The sequence below is a fragment of the Diabrotica undecimpunctata genome, chromosome 10, assembly GCF_040954645.1.
Source record: "Diabrotica undecimpunctata isolate CICGRU chromosome 10, icDiaUnde3, whole genome shotgun sequence".
Lineage (NCBI taxonomy): Eukaryota > Metazoa > Arthropoda > Insecta > Coleoptera > Chrysomelidae > Diabrotica > Diabrotica undecimpunctata.
This window is the reverse complement of record NC_092812.1, coordinates 27,260,892-27,278,641: the sequence shown is the minus strand read 5'-3', so window position 1 is coordinate 27,278,641 and position 17,750 is coordinate 27,260,892. Positions and strand designations below refer to the sequence as shown.

General features: G+C 32.2%; 1 protein-coding gene across 7 annotated transcripts in view; it reads left to right on the top strand.

Moving 5' to 3' along the window:
* Nucleotides 1-15,478, top strand: part of EndoA (SH3 domain containing GRB2 like, endophilin-A) — a 254,127-nt gene extending 238,649 nt beyond the window's left edge. For all 7 annotated transcript variants that reach the window (XM_072546091.1, XM_072546090.1, XM_072546093.1 and 4 more), the window contains one exon: nucleotides 36-15,478. In XM_072546091.1, coding sequence (XP_072402192.1) covers nucleotides 36-155 — 120 coding nt within the window. In that variant the 3' untranslated portion in view covers nucleotides 156-15,478. The remainder of the gene's footprint in view (nucleotides 1-35) is intronic.
* The last annotated feature ends 2,272 nt before the right edge of the window (nucleotides 15,479-17,750 follow it).

Sequence of the window (17,750 nt, the reverse complement as noted above, 5' to 3'; positions counted from 1 at the left end):
AAGATTTATCATTTTATATTGAATTTATTTTTCAGGAAAACGACGTCATAATGCTCATGAACAAAATCGACGAGAACTGGTTTGAAGGAAGCGTCAACGGGCGTACAGGTTATTTTCCAGTAAATTATGTAAGAGTGGATGTACCACTTCCATGAATCACCGGTTAACAGAAATCATGAACAACCCCTTATATTTATTTAGATGTTTTTGTGCACGTTACTCTTCTTTTACTTGCCATTTGTAAAAATACTTTGTTTATAGTTAACTTCAACTGCACTTCAAGAAGTGAGATTAGGCCATATATGTATATTATATGCTAGTGATTAAAAGAGCATTTAATTTAGTTAGATAGAAACAAAAGGTACTGAATTTGTAATGTGTTAAAAATCTTCCTGATATTAAAGTTTTTTTCCATTTTGTACATATAGTATATAACGTACATTAAAAACTTTTAATTACTTTTTAAAATATTTTAAATCGATAGAGTGTATGTGTGGTTGTGTGCAGTTGAAATTGTGTCATTTATTGAAAGAAAAAAGATATTATGAACGAATCATGCGGACAACAATAATTTTAGTTGTAAATATTAAGTACCCAAATTTAGGTTAGTTCTTTTATTCAGTCGTTCGTTATGCTTTGTTTTTATTATCAATACATTATGACTTGTTACTAAAATATATAGTTTTTCAAATTATATACCAAGAAATTAAACAAAAATTACTTATAATGAATATAATCGTATGGCACTGGCAGCCTTATCCTTCTGAGTTGTGGAACGTTCGATGACAATTATATATCTAAATACTGTTTGTTTAAAGACTAAAATAGTCTCAACCTTTTACAACTTGCCAAAATGTTATTTGCATGGAAAAAGTTAATGTTTAAAAATATAAAGTAACCAAATATTCTGTTGATGTTTTAAATTAGATGCTAGAATTTCCGCTAAAACTTTATATTTTATACATGAACTATCAACAAAACCAGCTGTTCTAATACTTTATACTTTTGTGAACATATAGATCGGAGAACCTTTTCTATAGAGAAAGTATCACAAGCAAAATAATGGATTTGCTAAGTTGTTTGAAAGGGTTTTTTAAATTAAAAACTGATCTTACTTTGTTATTCATTGAGATTCCTTATAAACTCCTTTGTCATTGCCATGATTTATTTATTAACATATTTTATCGTTGAAGCCAAAGGTCTTTTTATAATTTCCTTATTCATCAATCTCCTCGTCCTCGTATTATGTATCTAAATTTATTGTGTGATTATTATGATTATATTATCAATTCGTGATTATTATTATAGAGTGCAATTAAAAATAACTTATTCTTTCTTTTCTAACAGCCATCGTATGGCAATGATATTCTAGCAAATTATCAGTTTTTTGTCCATTAAATTTGTCGATGGGTGAAGAAAAGAGAATGTCTGAATATTTATTGCTAACGAAAAGAACAGTAGGTAGGTAATGGACTATCTAAGCTCTGACGTCACAATGGGCTGCATTCCAAACATTTCTAATTTGTGTCTATTTGTCCCATAAGAAGTTGGAAATATTGGTTTTTTAATTGTTTGAAAAATAAATAAGCACTTTTGGTTTTGAACATTCATTCTATGCGATTGGTATTATTTGTTGTTCGTGAATTTGTGAGGTATCAAAGGATTAAATATTTACTATGGATGTTCAATTTTAAGGTTATGTAATGGTTTGCTTAAAACTTTAATTATTTGTTACTGCATTTCAAGGTATTTTGTTGTTGTTTTTATTGGGGTTATTTCAAAATTAATCAATAAATCATTGAATTTATTTACGAAGTTATATTTATAATAATGTTTTAATCTTTTATAAGTGCTAGTGATTTTATCCCCTAAAAGCCTAAATATATTCGTTTATCGTAGTTTAAATACACTCAGAAGCAAAAAAAAAACGCAACGGAGAAAATTTTGGTCAAATTCAAAGTATTTCAGGTTTTTTTATTTTTAGCCCTATTTTAATGATTTTTTTAGCACACTGTGTAAAAATTTATAAAGTTTAATTTAGTATAGTGAGTTTTTTTAATAAAATTTTGTATTTGACTTATTATACGGGGTTAAGATTATTATACGGGGATATTATACGAAAGGTGGTTTTTTATTCTAACTTTGAAACATCCTGTGGAATAATTCCGTTAGTGGATTTTCGTAAAACCTTGTTTTCGGTTGCAACCATGTCTTCTAAGTATGATGTTCTTTGTTTCATGTGAAAATATGCATTGGTTCATTTTTAGGAGCGAAATGACTTTTCTACCCACAATTTACGACTTTTCCTGTTATTACCATTATCTTTTGTATTAATTTGTAATACGACGATGGGGCTTTGGTGACTGATATCGAAGGAATGTCATATCGATATCCAAGAAGCACTGCACAATAACAAAACATAAAAAAAAACAACTTAAATGTAACTTAACCTGAGTACACAAATAACAAAGAAAAACTACTAAAAAATAACATAATACATACCTTGATTTGCCTCCCCTAGCCTCTATAACTGCCTGTACACGTCAGCTCATACTGTCCATGAGGTTGCGAATATCATCTTGCTGGATGTTTTGCCATTCCTCTTCTAGATCCAGCTGGTGTTCTTCTAAGTTCCTTAATTGAGGCAGGTGCGACTTCGCGACCTCTAATATTTCTACCAAGCATGTCCCAAACATGCGCTATTGGGTTCAGATCTGGCGAACACGCTGGCCAGTTCATTTTATTAATACCAACTTCCTCTAAATATTGCGTGACACACATTGCAGAGTCGGGTCGCGCATTATCTTGCATTTATAGAAAATCATCGCCGATATATTGAGAAAAGGGTACTACGTGATTCGCTAAAATGTCCTCAATATATCGGTGTGCAGTCAACGAAGCCTCAATAAATACCAATTCAGTGTGCGCCTCTCGGGATATTCCTGTTCATATCATCACCGAACTCCCTCCATGGCTAACGCGGGGACTGAAAGCGCATTCCTCAAATCTCTCTCCAGTTCTACGCCATACTCGTTCCCTTCCATCTGATGAGTGAAGACAGTATCTCGACTAATCCGTAAAAAGAATATTACTCCGTTTTCCTAAATTCCAATGTAAATGTTCCCTGCAAAATTGTAGTCTAACCACTCCATGCCGTGGAAGTAATTTGGGCCCAGTTGCTAGTCTGCAACTTTGCAATCCAAATTCATGTAATCTTCGACGAACTGTAAATACACTTGCATTATTGCCTCGAACCTCTTGAAGCTGATTTCTTGTTTGCACCGCTGTTAAATGACGATCCCGCAAACCGTTGACTCGTATAAAACGATCATCTAAAGCGGTAGTTTTGCGCTTCCTGCCACTTTGCGCCTGTTTGTTCCAGTTCATATAAAACGTTCCACTACCCTTTGGATGGTAGAGTGATGAGTGTGTAGTACTCTAGCGACATATTCATAATTTCGCCCATCTTCAACCAGAGCAATGGCTTTCGCACAATCTTAGACACTAAGAACCTGATCAATCATAGGTAAACAACATTTGACCAACATTTTCTCCGTTGCGTTTTTTTTTGCATCTGAGTACAGTTAATAGTAGTTTTGTTGTCATTACTGAAAAGTTCAGTAATACTGGATATCTTAAACGCATGTTTACTAGCCTTTATATGCTCAGATCGAAAAAATAAACTCAAAAACTATTACAACATTCAAAAAACATTTTTTTAAACACTCATTATGACAATTTGATAGAAAGGTTTCCAGAGAATTACAACTTAAACTACGAGTAAATACCTTTAGTATTTAACAGGATAAAATCACTGGCAACGAGAAAAAAAGAAAAAAGAAAAAAGAAGAAGAAAAAAAGAATAAAACATTAATGTAAATATTTTTCAACTTCGTAAATAAATTCCATGATTTATTGATTTATTTTAAAATAACCCTGATTAAAACAACAAAATACCTTGCAATAGGTACAGTAAAAAAATAATTAAAGTTTTAATCATACAATAACATAACCTTAAAATATAGGGGCATTCATAGTAAATATCGTATTACATTGGTATTCTTACCTCACAAATTCACAAACAAATAATACCAATCGCACAGAATAAATGTTCATAACCAAAAGTCCTTATTTATTCTTCAAACAATTTAAAAAATCAATATTTACAACTTCTTATGTGACAAATACACACAAATTAGAAATGTTTGGAAAAGTTTTTAAAATTCCCGCCCATTGCGACGTCAGACTTAGATAGTATATTGTGAAATTTGTCTTCACATATTACATTTCGTGCATACTCTAATCATAGCTCATTTCACCGTGTGTGCCGCGCTATATTGCCACGTAATCCATAAAATCCGAGGTAAATCTCATATAAATTTAATATTCTTACTTTTTCTTTAACTCATAACTTTTGTATAAATATTGTAAACAGTAAAAGTGACAGGATAGCTTTTATAGCAATATTGCTTAACGAAACGATTCGATCTAACCTTTAATATGAATATTTTGCAAAACAATTAGTATTGTAAGTCCAATCCTATGTAAAATAATTAATAGGAAATGTTAATGTTTATATCTATTATTCGTGTTTATATAAGGTGTCTTTTAAGGTGTTATATTAATAAAAGCAGGGTTGGATTTATAATTTCTCATCTTGCAGAACTAACAGTTTCCAAAAAAATAACTAAAGGATCTATTCATATTATAAAAAATAACTCTGTAAAAAAGTTTTAACGTTAAGCCTATCATAGTAAACTTTTGCTGTAAGAATGTACTCAAGTTGAGACGAAATTTAGACGGTCCATTATCTTCGACACGATTTAGTGCCTACCATAATATACAAAATGCGTCAGAATCAACGACGGGAAGCCTATTAGGTCAATAACTAGCGATATTAAAAATTCCTTTGTTTTAAATTTTAGTAGCTACTAAAAGTTGAAATCGACTAAGTGTATAAAGGGTGCTCATATAAGAGAAACAAACAAAACACTGTAATTTTTAAGTTTTCTATCTTCTTTGGCGAATGTTGGCGATCATATTGGTAGTCATAATTTTGTTTAAGGCAGCTTGAAATAGTTTAGGGGATGTCTCTTGATAATACTGTCGGAGATTTCGGAGCCAGGATGCTCTTCATCGGCCTGGGCTTCTTCTTCCGGTGATCTTGCCCTGTATTATGAGATGTAGAAAGTTATACCTCTCTGGATGTCACATTACACGGTCGAAATATTGCAACTTTCAAATTTTTATTGTTTTCCTTATTTATGTGCTCTTTTTCATTATGTGTAAAACTATTTTGTTTTATATTCATATTTATTATCTTTATCTCCTTCAACCAACTTTCCCAACCTCTACTTTCCATTATACGATTACCAGAATTCAGAAAAATATAATAAATACATAAAGTACAAAAATACTTACCTAATTACTCGCCTGGGGTACTTTTGTATCCCACTTCAAATATTTACTTCGCAGTTCCATAAAGAAAAAAGAAAATGCAGTACTAGATTTCTTCAGTGATTATAACACACTGTTAACGAGGAGGAGCTAAACTGTTATGATTCAACCATGCGCAGAAACGACGCATGCGCTGTTTGTGAATGCTTGAGATACAAAAATATACTCCATACGCGTATGGAAGGTTAAGAGGTAGTATAACAATAGTCACTATAAATATTTTAAAAATTATTAATTGGATTTTTATTTAATTTTAATCAAACAAACTCTTCATTATGTTTAATGTATTTACTATCTTTCATCATGTACCTTTTCAAATATGAATAATTTTACATTTGAATAATAATTCCCTAACTTCTTTATTCTCCCCCACAAAACGGCAACCGTGTAAAAATGTCAACGTCAAAATTGGATGACTTACAGTGAACTTAATGGGTACGTTCAGACGACGTCAGTGGCTGAACAGCTGACTAAGTCCGATGTCACATTATGCGTTTTGACCGGATGCGGTGGAAACGCAACCGGACCGATTTGTCACACTATGCGTTTAGTCTGCGGTTTGCTAAAAGAATTTGTTAGCAATTTCTGTATTGGAAGCGAAGGGAATTTTAAGAGAACCAGTGAATCGCCTGTATTTTCATCTGTTTTTTTTCCAACGCGATTCAATAAAAAACTTTTAGAGGTTAACGCATGAGCTTACGTTTTGCATTGCTAGTTGAGTCATCTTAACTAACTTAGGTGGGATCTTAAAGTCTATTAGTGCATTATATAATGCAGTTCTGTTCACACTGTCATAGGCTGCTTTGAAGTCGACGAAGAGCTGGTGTGTATCTATGTTATATTCTAGTGACTTTTCTAAAATCTGCCTATGTGCTTGAATTTGATGTGTAAGTGACTTTCCAGTAGTAAATCCGCATTGATATTGACCAACAATATCCTTTGTAAAATGTTTAAGTCTTTCAAACAATACATTGCCGAAGATTTTATACGCAGATGCTAACAGAGTAATGCCTCTATAGTTCATACACTCCAGTTGATCACCCTCTTTATGCAACGGACATATTATTCCCTTTAGCCACTCTTCTGGTACCAATTCATTCTGTCATATAATGGCGTATGTACTATTAGTTTATGGATTCATGGAAAAAGTTGATCACCACCTTTTTTATACATTTCCGAACAGATTTCATCGATTTCAAGGATTTATTGTCTTTGAGTTTTAGGATGGCATTTGACATTTCTTCTCTTGTTGGGTCTTCACTGTGTAGTTGACGTTGTAGATTTTATTGATTGTCTATGTTGTAAACTCCTTCAATATCGTTTATATTTAGATGTCCGCTGAAATGTTGTGCCCATCTGTCAAGAACTGAGTTTTTATCATGTAGAATTTCACCGCTAGTGAAAAAACTTCTGCAAGGTCTAAGATTCAACCATCAGATATGAAATTATATCAATATTATGGGAGCTATGCAATATTTCGCCAATTATTTTATGAGCTCTAGGGCAGTACCTTTTCAAGCGCAACATGTAATAATAATTTAATTTGTTTCTACACTAGGAATCCTAAGATTTCCTACTTTCCTAGGAATCCTAAGATTTACTTTCAGAGCTGCTGCATATGTCGCTCTGATGAGACCTAATGAGGTTGAAATACGTATAAGCGGCTTGCAGATGCCCTGCATCGAAATTAAATCTAATACCGTCTTTCTGTTTTAATTCGTTTCATTCAAAAAATAAAGTAAAAGTGCTGGCTTCTCCTGAATGCAAGGAATAAATTTATAGATGTCGAATTTTTTCACTATATTACTACCGCGGCGTTTAAACCGCACAGTCTGGCAGCTTTCATAAGAATGTTTAGGTCGTCGATGCATTCCGATCTAACCGTCTCGCCGCAGCTACTCCCATAGTGTGACAAATTTCATATAAAGTCGTGAGTTGTCGTCGAACCGACAACAAATAAGACAAATTTTATAAGATTACTTCATTTTCGCTGGATACTCAGCTACCGCTTAGTCAGCTGATCAGCTGCTGACGTCGTCTGAACGTGCCCAATGTATACAAATATAGGTTAATGAAGCGATTTTAAGTAGGTAGATTTTAACATTAAAATAATATATAACGGGTTTTATTTAATATTTTATTATTTTGACATCCTTTATACGTTTGATCAAATTTAATTTGTAGCTGCTACTGTATATATTGTTACTAGAGGTATTTTTAATATGTTTAGTCCGCACCAAAAATTATACTTTTTACTATAAAAATGCCCTATTTATTATATTCTATAACAAAGTTTTATAAAGTTTTAGCTGAAATATTGGAAAATTGTTTAATCTCGTCATTCGACATGCTATAGGTGTATCATAATTGTGTGAATTTAATACCTACCAGATATTACCGGTTCACGTTGTGTTTTATATTATCTTTCAAACACATCCAAAAAGTTTTGTCTAAACCAGTGATTGCTTATAGGGTACTACCTATAAACTTAATTACAGACAACTGTGTATCATAAATATAATGAAGCTTATTTTTATAATACTTTCAATTCGGATATAATGTGCTGTTATTTATTGATTGTGTAAAAAATGCACTTGTGTCTTTAGTAATATATTTTATATAAAAAGTTTTCAGGTTTTAGTCATTTTTTATAACTTTAAAACATTCGCAATATATATTATAATAATAAAAATAAGAATTAAATTTTCTAGGAATGCACATTTGGTCAATCAAGAGTCTTATTTGTCTAAACTAGTGTCCATTCACGGCAGCTGATCTCTTGATCAAATTACTAAAGTGGTGTACTAAACAAGTAAAATTTATCTTTACTTTATGTGACCTTTTTATTCTGGCCTTTCTTTATAAAAACATTGTGGTCCTTCCATTTGGCGATTTTTTTTTATTATCACAGGATATTTTTTTGTTTCTTTTTATCATGAAGATATTTACCTCTATTTGCTTTATTGCTTTTTTCTTTTACTCTTTTACATTTGCATCGTTGCATATTTTTGTTTCCAGGCAGTATCTATGTTCTCTGCTTTAATTATTAAGCACCAAGTGGCATCAGTATGACTGAAAAGTAGCCTAAACTAACCTAACTTTACCTATTAACTGTGGAGTACAATGAGGATGTATCCTAATGCATTATGTTCAATGACTGCTCAAAATGCATCTTTCAACAAGCACTAAAACATGAAAAGAAGAGTTAAAAATAAATGGCAAATCCCTAATCAATATAAAATACTCTGGTTACATAGTAGTGTTAAAACAGTACACAAAAGATCTTCGACGTCTACTTACAAAACTAATTAGACAAGTCGATGATCTTGATATGAAAGTTACACTACGAAAACCAAGATCATGGCTACAAATTGTAGACAAACGTAACTGTTTGTAACAAAGCAACAGCAACTGACAAAATTCATACACGTGAGTTGCTGGATAACAGACAACCAGATCTAGAAATAGGAACAAGGATATAAAGAGCAACTTTTCTCAAGGTGAAGACTGTGCTGAGCAAAAGTAACCTCAGGATAGAACCAAGCTCAGCTTTATCAAATGCTATATATATTCTGTTTTGTTGTATAGAGTAGAGGCTTGGATCATGAAAGTTGGTACAATGAACCAACATTGAGGCCTTCAAATTGTATATACTGACAGGCCTAGAATATCCTGGGTGAATCACTTCACAACTGAAATTTTGAGAAGAATTATAGGTATATACTGACAGTCCTAGAATATCCTGGGTGAATCACTTCACAACTGAAATTTTGAGAAGAATTATAGGACTATATCTCATATTATAGGTAGGAGCTCCCAAACCTATTCATAAAAGTAAAAATAAAAGGGCCTTAGATGAGAAAAAGACATGATTGAACAGGGCTTCAATTTAGATGCATTCTTGAGAATGGCACACAGAAGAAAAAAATTTCTATTATATTTTTATTGTGATCAAACTTGTAAGATTGTTGGTTGTCTTGTCTAAGTATACCAGCAGTACCCGCCAGCTAAGATGAATTAGTACCTCATTTTCATACTTTTCCACCTGATATTTGTTGATATTGATCACAACTTGGCAGTGTTAGTAATTTCACCTATCAACGGCTTCTCAGCAACAATCGGAACTACTAAAGATGTTGGTTCTTCTTGCTAGTATTTACTGTCAGATTTCTATTTTCTGCAATGTATTTGACATGATATTTATAGATTAGTACTCACTCTGTTTTCTCATTGTCTTTACTTTAGGTTAGGTTCAAGTTACATGTAATAACACTGTCTCTATAATATTTATAAAGAAAAGGATACAGTTACATATTTACAACTACTTTGCTGTTGTTTTTTATTACTCTCATGGAATGCCGAGCCTTTTGGAAAAAAGTCGCACAGTCAATCAAGACCCACCCATGTTGTAGCGCTACATGATAATGATAATTACTGTCAATTAGATGTAGATTCTGTTCATTAAGACTTATTGATTGCTTCTCCATCAAGAAGATTTTTGTGATCTAAAATCGGTTGAATAACTTTCGATATTCGAGTAAATATAAAAAATCTCTACATTGGTTTTATTCCTCCTGAGGTATTAATGATGAGTTAATCTTGCAACTGACTATTTTTTTTGTAATCCTCTTTAATAGGATTCAACCATGTTTTTCGAAATATTTTTCATTTATCTTGAAAACTTTCAGTGAAACACACAAGAAAATTAAATGCATGTTGCAAAATACAAATTATGCCCCTAAAATTGCTCATATCTTGCTGCAGTTGCTCTTGTTAAAGTCTTTTGGACACTTACAACTCTGTGTGTAGGAGTTGAGAATGTTAAGTAAGGGGAAAACGGCCCTTATGGCTTGGAATATAACGAGGGTCTCTATGGAAATGTTAAACTCCTGATGTTTCCCAGGAAGCCGGAAGAAATTAAGAGTAATTGAAAGTGTCGAATAGTAGACACCTACCCCAAAAATATTAATAGTCGTGGATCTGAGCCACCAATAATTAGGAAGAACACACCCCTATCAAGAAGTGAATTGCCTTCTTACATTTCTATAAAGAAAACACTGGTTTTGTCACAAACACATAACTACATCAGACTCACAGCCTTGGAGACTACCACCATAATCTAGCCTGAATCGAATTAAGGATATGTATGTTCTTTTTTACATTTACTACATTTTTTCGTCTGGTCCCCATTGATAATGTGGCAATATTTTTATTAGAGGTAGTTCAGTTGTCCAAAAGTGCATATATACGCGTTTCCCATGAAAACGCATTTTAGTGGAGTCTCTAGCGTATTTCTCAGGCATTGAAGATTTAAAAGAGATGAAAATATGACTTAGGTTGACCTTTCTGATTCTAGTCGCAAAGTGCCTCGTCTAAAACATGAATCTAGGGGATGACTAAATATTGTTAACTTAAAATTAGATCAAAGTATGCTTTTCTAAAGACACAGAGCTATCATAGTGTATAATAGCAAAGGAGCAATAGTGTTCATATCAAAAATCCCAAATATTTATATCCATAGTTTTTAAAGAACATAGTTGCATAGCATCTCTATTTCTGTATTTATTTGTATAATAATTTTCAAATATAATAAAGTTACAATATAAAAATTTTATGAATTGTTAATGAGATATGTATAAAATGGTGTAATATAATTGTAAATAATCTTTATTTTTAAATGCGTTTTCGAAATCGGTTGGTTTTACTAAACTTTATTAGTAGACGAAAATAAAGCAAACCGCTCCTTTGGAGAGTGTTGTCTAATATAAAACACACTTAACCTATATAAAAATGTACTTATTTATATCTGGTTCATGACAATACTTTAGATATAAAATTAAATTAAGAAAACATTTCATAATAATGTATAAGTCGTATGTAATATAATGTTTTCATTGTATCCATATATTAGTCAAATATGTTATACAAAATACAGAATGGCTCAACTTAATCTGGAATAAATTTACACGAGTTTCACCAGGGTACCTGTGGGCGAGTTATCGGTCAACGGGAATGGAGAAGAAAAACAATGGATATTCCTATTTCATCCTTTTAATGGAATAGAAAACATTTCGTATATGCATCTAGTAGAGAATACAGGTAATAAACTTATGAGAATAGGTAACTGAGCTACTTGGTATTAAAAACAGTGTAAGAAAACTTAATTGAGAAAGATTTTATGCTTTTCAGATTACATTTTGAAACAATATTAAACTTAATATGAAGAATATCGAGATGACTTTGAATTCATGTTAGAAATCAAATATTAAATTAGTAATTGGTTACCCAACATCAGTATGAACTATGAGATTACTACAGCCGAAAAGGCATTATTTTATCGTCTCAAAGACAGTCGAAGAATATGATCTCCCACTCATCACAGGAAGTTAGTTAATAGGTGTTTTCTTCTTAGACTGCCCTGCTTATTCTGAAAGTCTACAACAATTCTGACAATTCTCTATCTTGTGCGGCTCTCGATAAAGATTGAGTATCGGTACCCGTCCACTCTCTGATATTTTCAACCATGAACATCTTCTACCTGGACCTCTACTTTTTCAATTTTCCTCTCCATCAACAACCTCAAGAGCTACACATGTCATAGATAACTGGTTTTGCCCTTCTTAATAATGTTCAGAATTTCTCCATTTTATGCAATAGTGCCTCGTTAGTGACATGGTCTGACCATGGTATTTTTAGGAGTCTTCTAAAAACCCACATCTGGAATTGTTTATGTCTCTGTTACATATAAGAGAAAAAAATGTATGTATGTTTTTACGAATGTTCCATTTTAAGGAATGTAGATCTTAAATACTTAATTCAAGCTCGGATTTCAACCTCTGGGTCTATATCTTTTGTTATCCATGATCCAAGGTATTTAAATTTAATGACGTCTTCCATGGGGATGTTATAAATTTGTATGTTAGCTTGTAGATGTTTTCTTTTGCTGACTACCATTGCTTTTGTTTCACTGGTGTTGATTTTAAGACCAAAGTAATCACAAATGACAGTTACCGAGATATTTATTAATCGAAGACAATACCGACGATGAATACGAGGGTGAGGAAACAAATTCACAAGATCATACTTTATAATGTATAAAATAAAAGCTCAACACGCTTATATAGTGGCCTATTGAGCTCGGTATAATAATTTGATAGTACTCTGTAGTTTATATCACCGTGGTGACCCAATATATTAGCTTGTAGAGCTCTTATACTATCGTACATTATTGAGCATGTTATTAATTTGTTCCTCGCCCTCGCATTCATCGTCGTTTACCTTACTAACCATTGTTCTAGTTACTTCATGGTACATTAATTTTAATACCAATTAGCTCAACTGCATATTATTTTGTGTCTGTTGCGCCTTATTCTCTATGTATGTGTCTTTCATATCTAGATTGGAAGTGATGATATATATGGAATCATATACAAAGCAGTTTTCATTAAGAGAATGATCTAGCAATATTATTTTTTTTCTTGTTGAGTTATAATCCTCACGCAAGTACTCTTGCGAAACTTATTTATATTAAAATTGACGGTTGTACTCCTTTTACTGTTTATATATATATATATATATATATATATATATATATATATATATAGATATATATATATATATATATATATATATATATATATATATATATATATATATACAGGGTGATCAACTTTTGAGATAAAGTCCGTTATTACGGTTATCCTGGTAGATACCAAAAAAAGTTATTTACACAAAAATAGGAGCTAGACTAGACGCAAGCTTCACATTTTGAAATTAGTTACAAATATACAGGTTCATTCATAACACTGTTCGGCATCAAAAATTTGTTTTTTTTAATTAAACACCCTGTATTTTATTTAAAATTTAAACTCCCCTTCACTTCCTTGTTGCAGTAATTGTGTGTTATACAGAGTATTTAAAAAGTCATAACCAAATTTCTATTAAGTATGCATATAATAAGTTTAACGCCATGTATAATTGAAAAGGGGTACAAGAGCAACGACCTGTTATAGCCATAGTTTTTAAATGACTGTCAAAATTCATAAAAATAATAATTGGTTTTCCTAATACCCTATAAGATATCTGTAATTATGCTTTAAGATATTTGTAAATAGTAAAGTAAATAAAAATATTAAATTTATTTCATGAAATACCCCCTTTTCCACAATTTAAAATATCTCCAAAATTATTAAGTATAGGCATACGAAATACTTGAGAAAAGTTAAACTACATTGACTTCAATTTATGATAGTGATATAATATACAGGGTGATGCATTTAAAATTACTTCGCAAATAATGTGTTTGTGTTAGGACGTGCCCATAATACTATGGCTACAACAGGTCGTTGCTTTTGTACCTCTTTTCAATTATACAGGGTGTTGAACGTGTTAAAACTTTCATTGAAATTTGGTTCTAACTTTTTAACTTTGTATTCTTGTAACGAGAATTTTTTAAATTTAAAATAAAATACAGTTGGTTTCATTTAAATAAAACATACGGTACAGTGTTACGGAAGACCTTATATTTGTAAGTAATTTGAAAATGTGAAGCTTACAGCCGCCTCCTATTTTTATAAATATTTTTTTGGCATCTGCTAGAAGAACAGATATAACGGACTTAATCACAAAAATTGATAACCCTGTATATGTAATTTCTTTTCTTGGCGGAATAAATGGGCATTTAGATATTAAGGAATGTTGACTTAAGTCTAGAGTAAGCGAACGTTAGGTGTATAAAAATGATGTGGTTTAATGTGATGTTAATTATCTTTTGACTATTAGAATAAGCATTTCTTATTCTTTCTACATAGTATAATCCGTCTTTGTTTTTCCAATGAGTCTTTTAAAGTCTTTTCAGTATTTATTCTGTTGTTTCTGCATTGAGGATAGTTTCCAGTGGTACAACAATATTGGTTTCATAACATTTAGCAACATGACTGTTGTAAATTCTTCTAGTTTTACACTTATCCATGTAAGTCAGTTTCACTCTACCCTATTTTTTCACATATTCTTTAAGCTACTGTTTATAGCAGTTTTTTTGTTTATCTATAAAGATTACATCGGCAAATGATCTTTCAGGTCTTGTTTTTTCTCCATTACCCTGTATTTAGCGTTTACTTCATAAAATATGCATTGCCGGTTCACTATTCTTGTTTTAATGAGCATTTCTTAACAGGAAATTCTCGTGACTCGTGAGTAGGTTTAGTATTTCATGGATATAACTTTCTATGAAGCATTTTTATGTTGCTCTATTGACTTGTTTAAAACTTTTAAATGAGTTCAAATAACATTTCATATCGATACAGGCAGATGGACTTTGTTTTATCAAAATAACACTTTGCCAGTTTGTTTTAAGTTTTGCTTCACATTTGTCTCGATCGTTGTTTTTAGGTTTTCGATTCGAAACTTAATAAACCCATTCCTTCTAAAAATATTTATATAAGCGGTACTTTTTTGCTGATACATCATCGCAATTTAGGAATATGTTAATACTTTTATTTAAAACATGCTGTTGTAAATCTCTAAAAATAAAAACTATTTATTGAGGTGTGGTACAGTTTTAATTAATAAGATTGTTTAAATCTCATTGAAATATAAAGTAAAGCAAAAATCCGTAATATACATCCTTTTAAATGACGTCACACCCGGTATGGTTGCAGGTAAATCCTGCAAATAATGTCAACTTATCACGTAGCTAACTTTGTTGCGGTGGTATACCTAATGTGATTTCGTTGAGACATACTGTACACTAAACTATCTATCATACTGCTGATCTCTTCATTAAGGTAATTGATTATTATCTCGTTCTGAAATTTGGAGCTACATTTTGTCAACTTTGTTGGTTGCATATGTTTATTTGTTAAAATCGCTCCAGGATCAAAAGTTTAAACAAAACATAGGCCATATTTTTTGTAGCAAGTTACCATTTAAAATAATGTTAATACACATGTATACAATTTAAATGTTACCTACCGTATTTGTGCATTAATAAAAAATGTGTCGCATCTGTTTTTTATTTTAACCTACCTTCCAATTTCCCCACATTTTTCCAGCTTGAGATTTTTTTCACTTCTGTTCTATCATTGTTTTATCTTAACTCTTTAATGCACAGCGTTATTGATCTTTAATATATAAGAGAATAAAATACCTTCAAACTACCGTAAAAAATTGGTATATCAGAAAAAAAGTATACGGCAATAACCTGGTCAATGTACCTGATTGACCTGAATATTATGGTTTGAAATCATTAGTATACAGTTTGGTTAGGAGTATATTTTTTAATAAAATTAAATAAAAATGGCATTTAGCACAGTAATTATTAACGAATATTACTTCCATACAGTGAATGAGTTTTTTATTAAATTGTGTGCTAGTTAGAAATACATGGCAAATTATTTTCACAGGTACACTGGTTAAAAAATGTTCTAAAATGAGAATAGTAGTTCTTTGTCGAAGACACTGCTACAGCTTAATGAAAAATTGCAAAATGTGTATTACTAATTATGGTTTAGACACAATCAGAGAAAAGATTCAATCTTTAGACTTAAATTAACAAAATGTGAAACAGTTTTTGTAGTATTTTCTTTGAATAAAAGGTTGTCAAAATAATTATTTATTTCTTTTTGGGACTAATAACATTTTTTTCATTCGTAATCACGTAATTCACTAGCCACTCACTCGCGGATATCGAAGAGGCCCGGCGACTGATAAGCCGTGAACTGAAGATCACCAGATACACGCAGTTATCGTAGACGACTTAGCGCGCTGGCTTGACGAAACTGCATGTGTGTGGCATTTCAACTACAGTTTATTAGCTTAACTGACATCGTTGAGCAAATCTGATTTTTTTAAGAAAAGATGGCAAACAAAAGCACAAATAATCCCGAGTTTTTACGTAAATGTATTGAGATTTATCAATCACACTCTTGCCTATGGAAAAGAGAACGAATAAACGTCGTTTTATCGTTTGTTTGGATACATATTTCTGTTATCTTCTAATTTTTTCTTCTTACTAGTTTTACTAATTAGTGTGTAAATAAAAAGCATAATATGATACTTACGAACAATTTAGTGTTACAGTTTTTTTAGAACTGTGTATCGTAAACTATAGAAATTGAACAATTTGATTATTAAGTGGCGTACCATTATACCAGGTAACTGTTATTTTCCGATCACTTTATCCACAGAGTCCTACTAGGACAACGGAGAGGCAGGTCCGATGCGTGGTCCCCTTGCAAAAACGCGGTCCTTGATAAGGCCCCCCAGAAAGAAATATCAAGGTATCAGGTCACATGACCGTGCGGGCCACTCAACGATTCCTCGTCTACGTATCCATTCTCCAAAATGAACATTAAGGTACTTTCGCGCTCATGCCACGTAATGCGGCATGCATCCTGCATAAAATGACGGATGTTCGCGAGTGTTGGATCGTTGTCCATTTGCCCACGTAAATCTTCCAGCATTTCCAGATAACTTTTGGCCCGTCACGTTACCCTCAAAAAGTAAGGACTCACGAGACCTCCCGCATGGATACCTGCCCACACACACCCTAGGCAGGTTTAATTATTCTTCAATGAAGACATGAGGATTCTGGTCGTTCCGATACTCGCAGTTATGCCCATTGATGGTACCGTTCAGCTTAAATGTTGCTTCATCCGTGCCACTCGCAAAATTCCAATCTGCGATGGAAATCATCGATCATTCGTCGTAAAGAACGATCGGATACTTTAAGTTTTTCCGATAGCCGCACTGCAGATTGTTCGGCTGCACAACAAACGCCAGCGCCACTGTTTCCATATTTTCCTTAATTGTTACAGGTTTCCATATTTTCCTTAATTATTACAGATACCGGTCGTCCAAAAGGCGGTGCTTAGGCAACAGAGCCCATTTTTAAGAATTTCTGGTACATCTTCCACACTGTTGAAACATTTTGTAGCGGCGAGTTCGGAAATTGTTGTTGAAATGAGTCTGAAGCACGAACATGCTTCGTTTTAATCTTTTTCAACAGCGTTGTCATACTTATGGGCGTTGTCCGACTTATGCCGATTTTTCGAGAGCGTTGCATGACTTATGTCGACCCCTGAATTCGAAAAATTGTATGTTTGCTTTACCATGTAGTTATTAATCACACTGTACAATTCAGTATATTATCCAAGCTGGGAAAATATCATTGACTACATTTTGTCTAAATAACTTTTTTGGATATTCTATACCATAATGGAATTATCGCCAATGTCGCATTAAACTTACCCTGTATATTCGTTCGTCCGTTTGATTTTTTAATTTATTTTTTA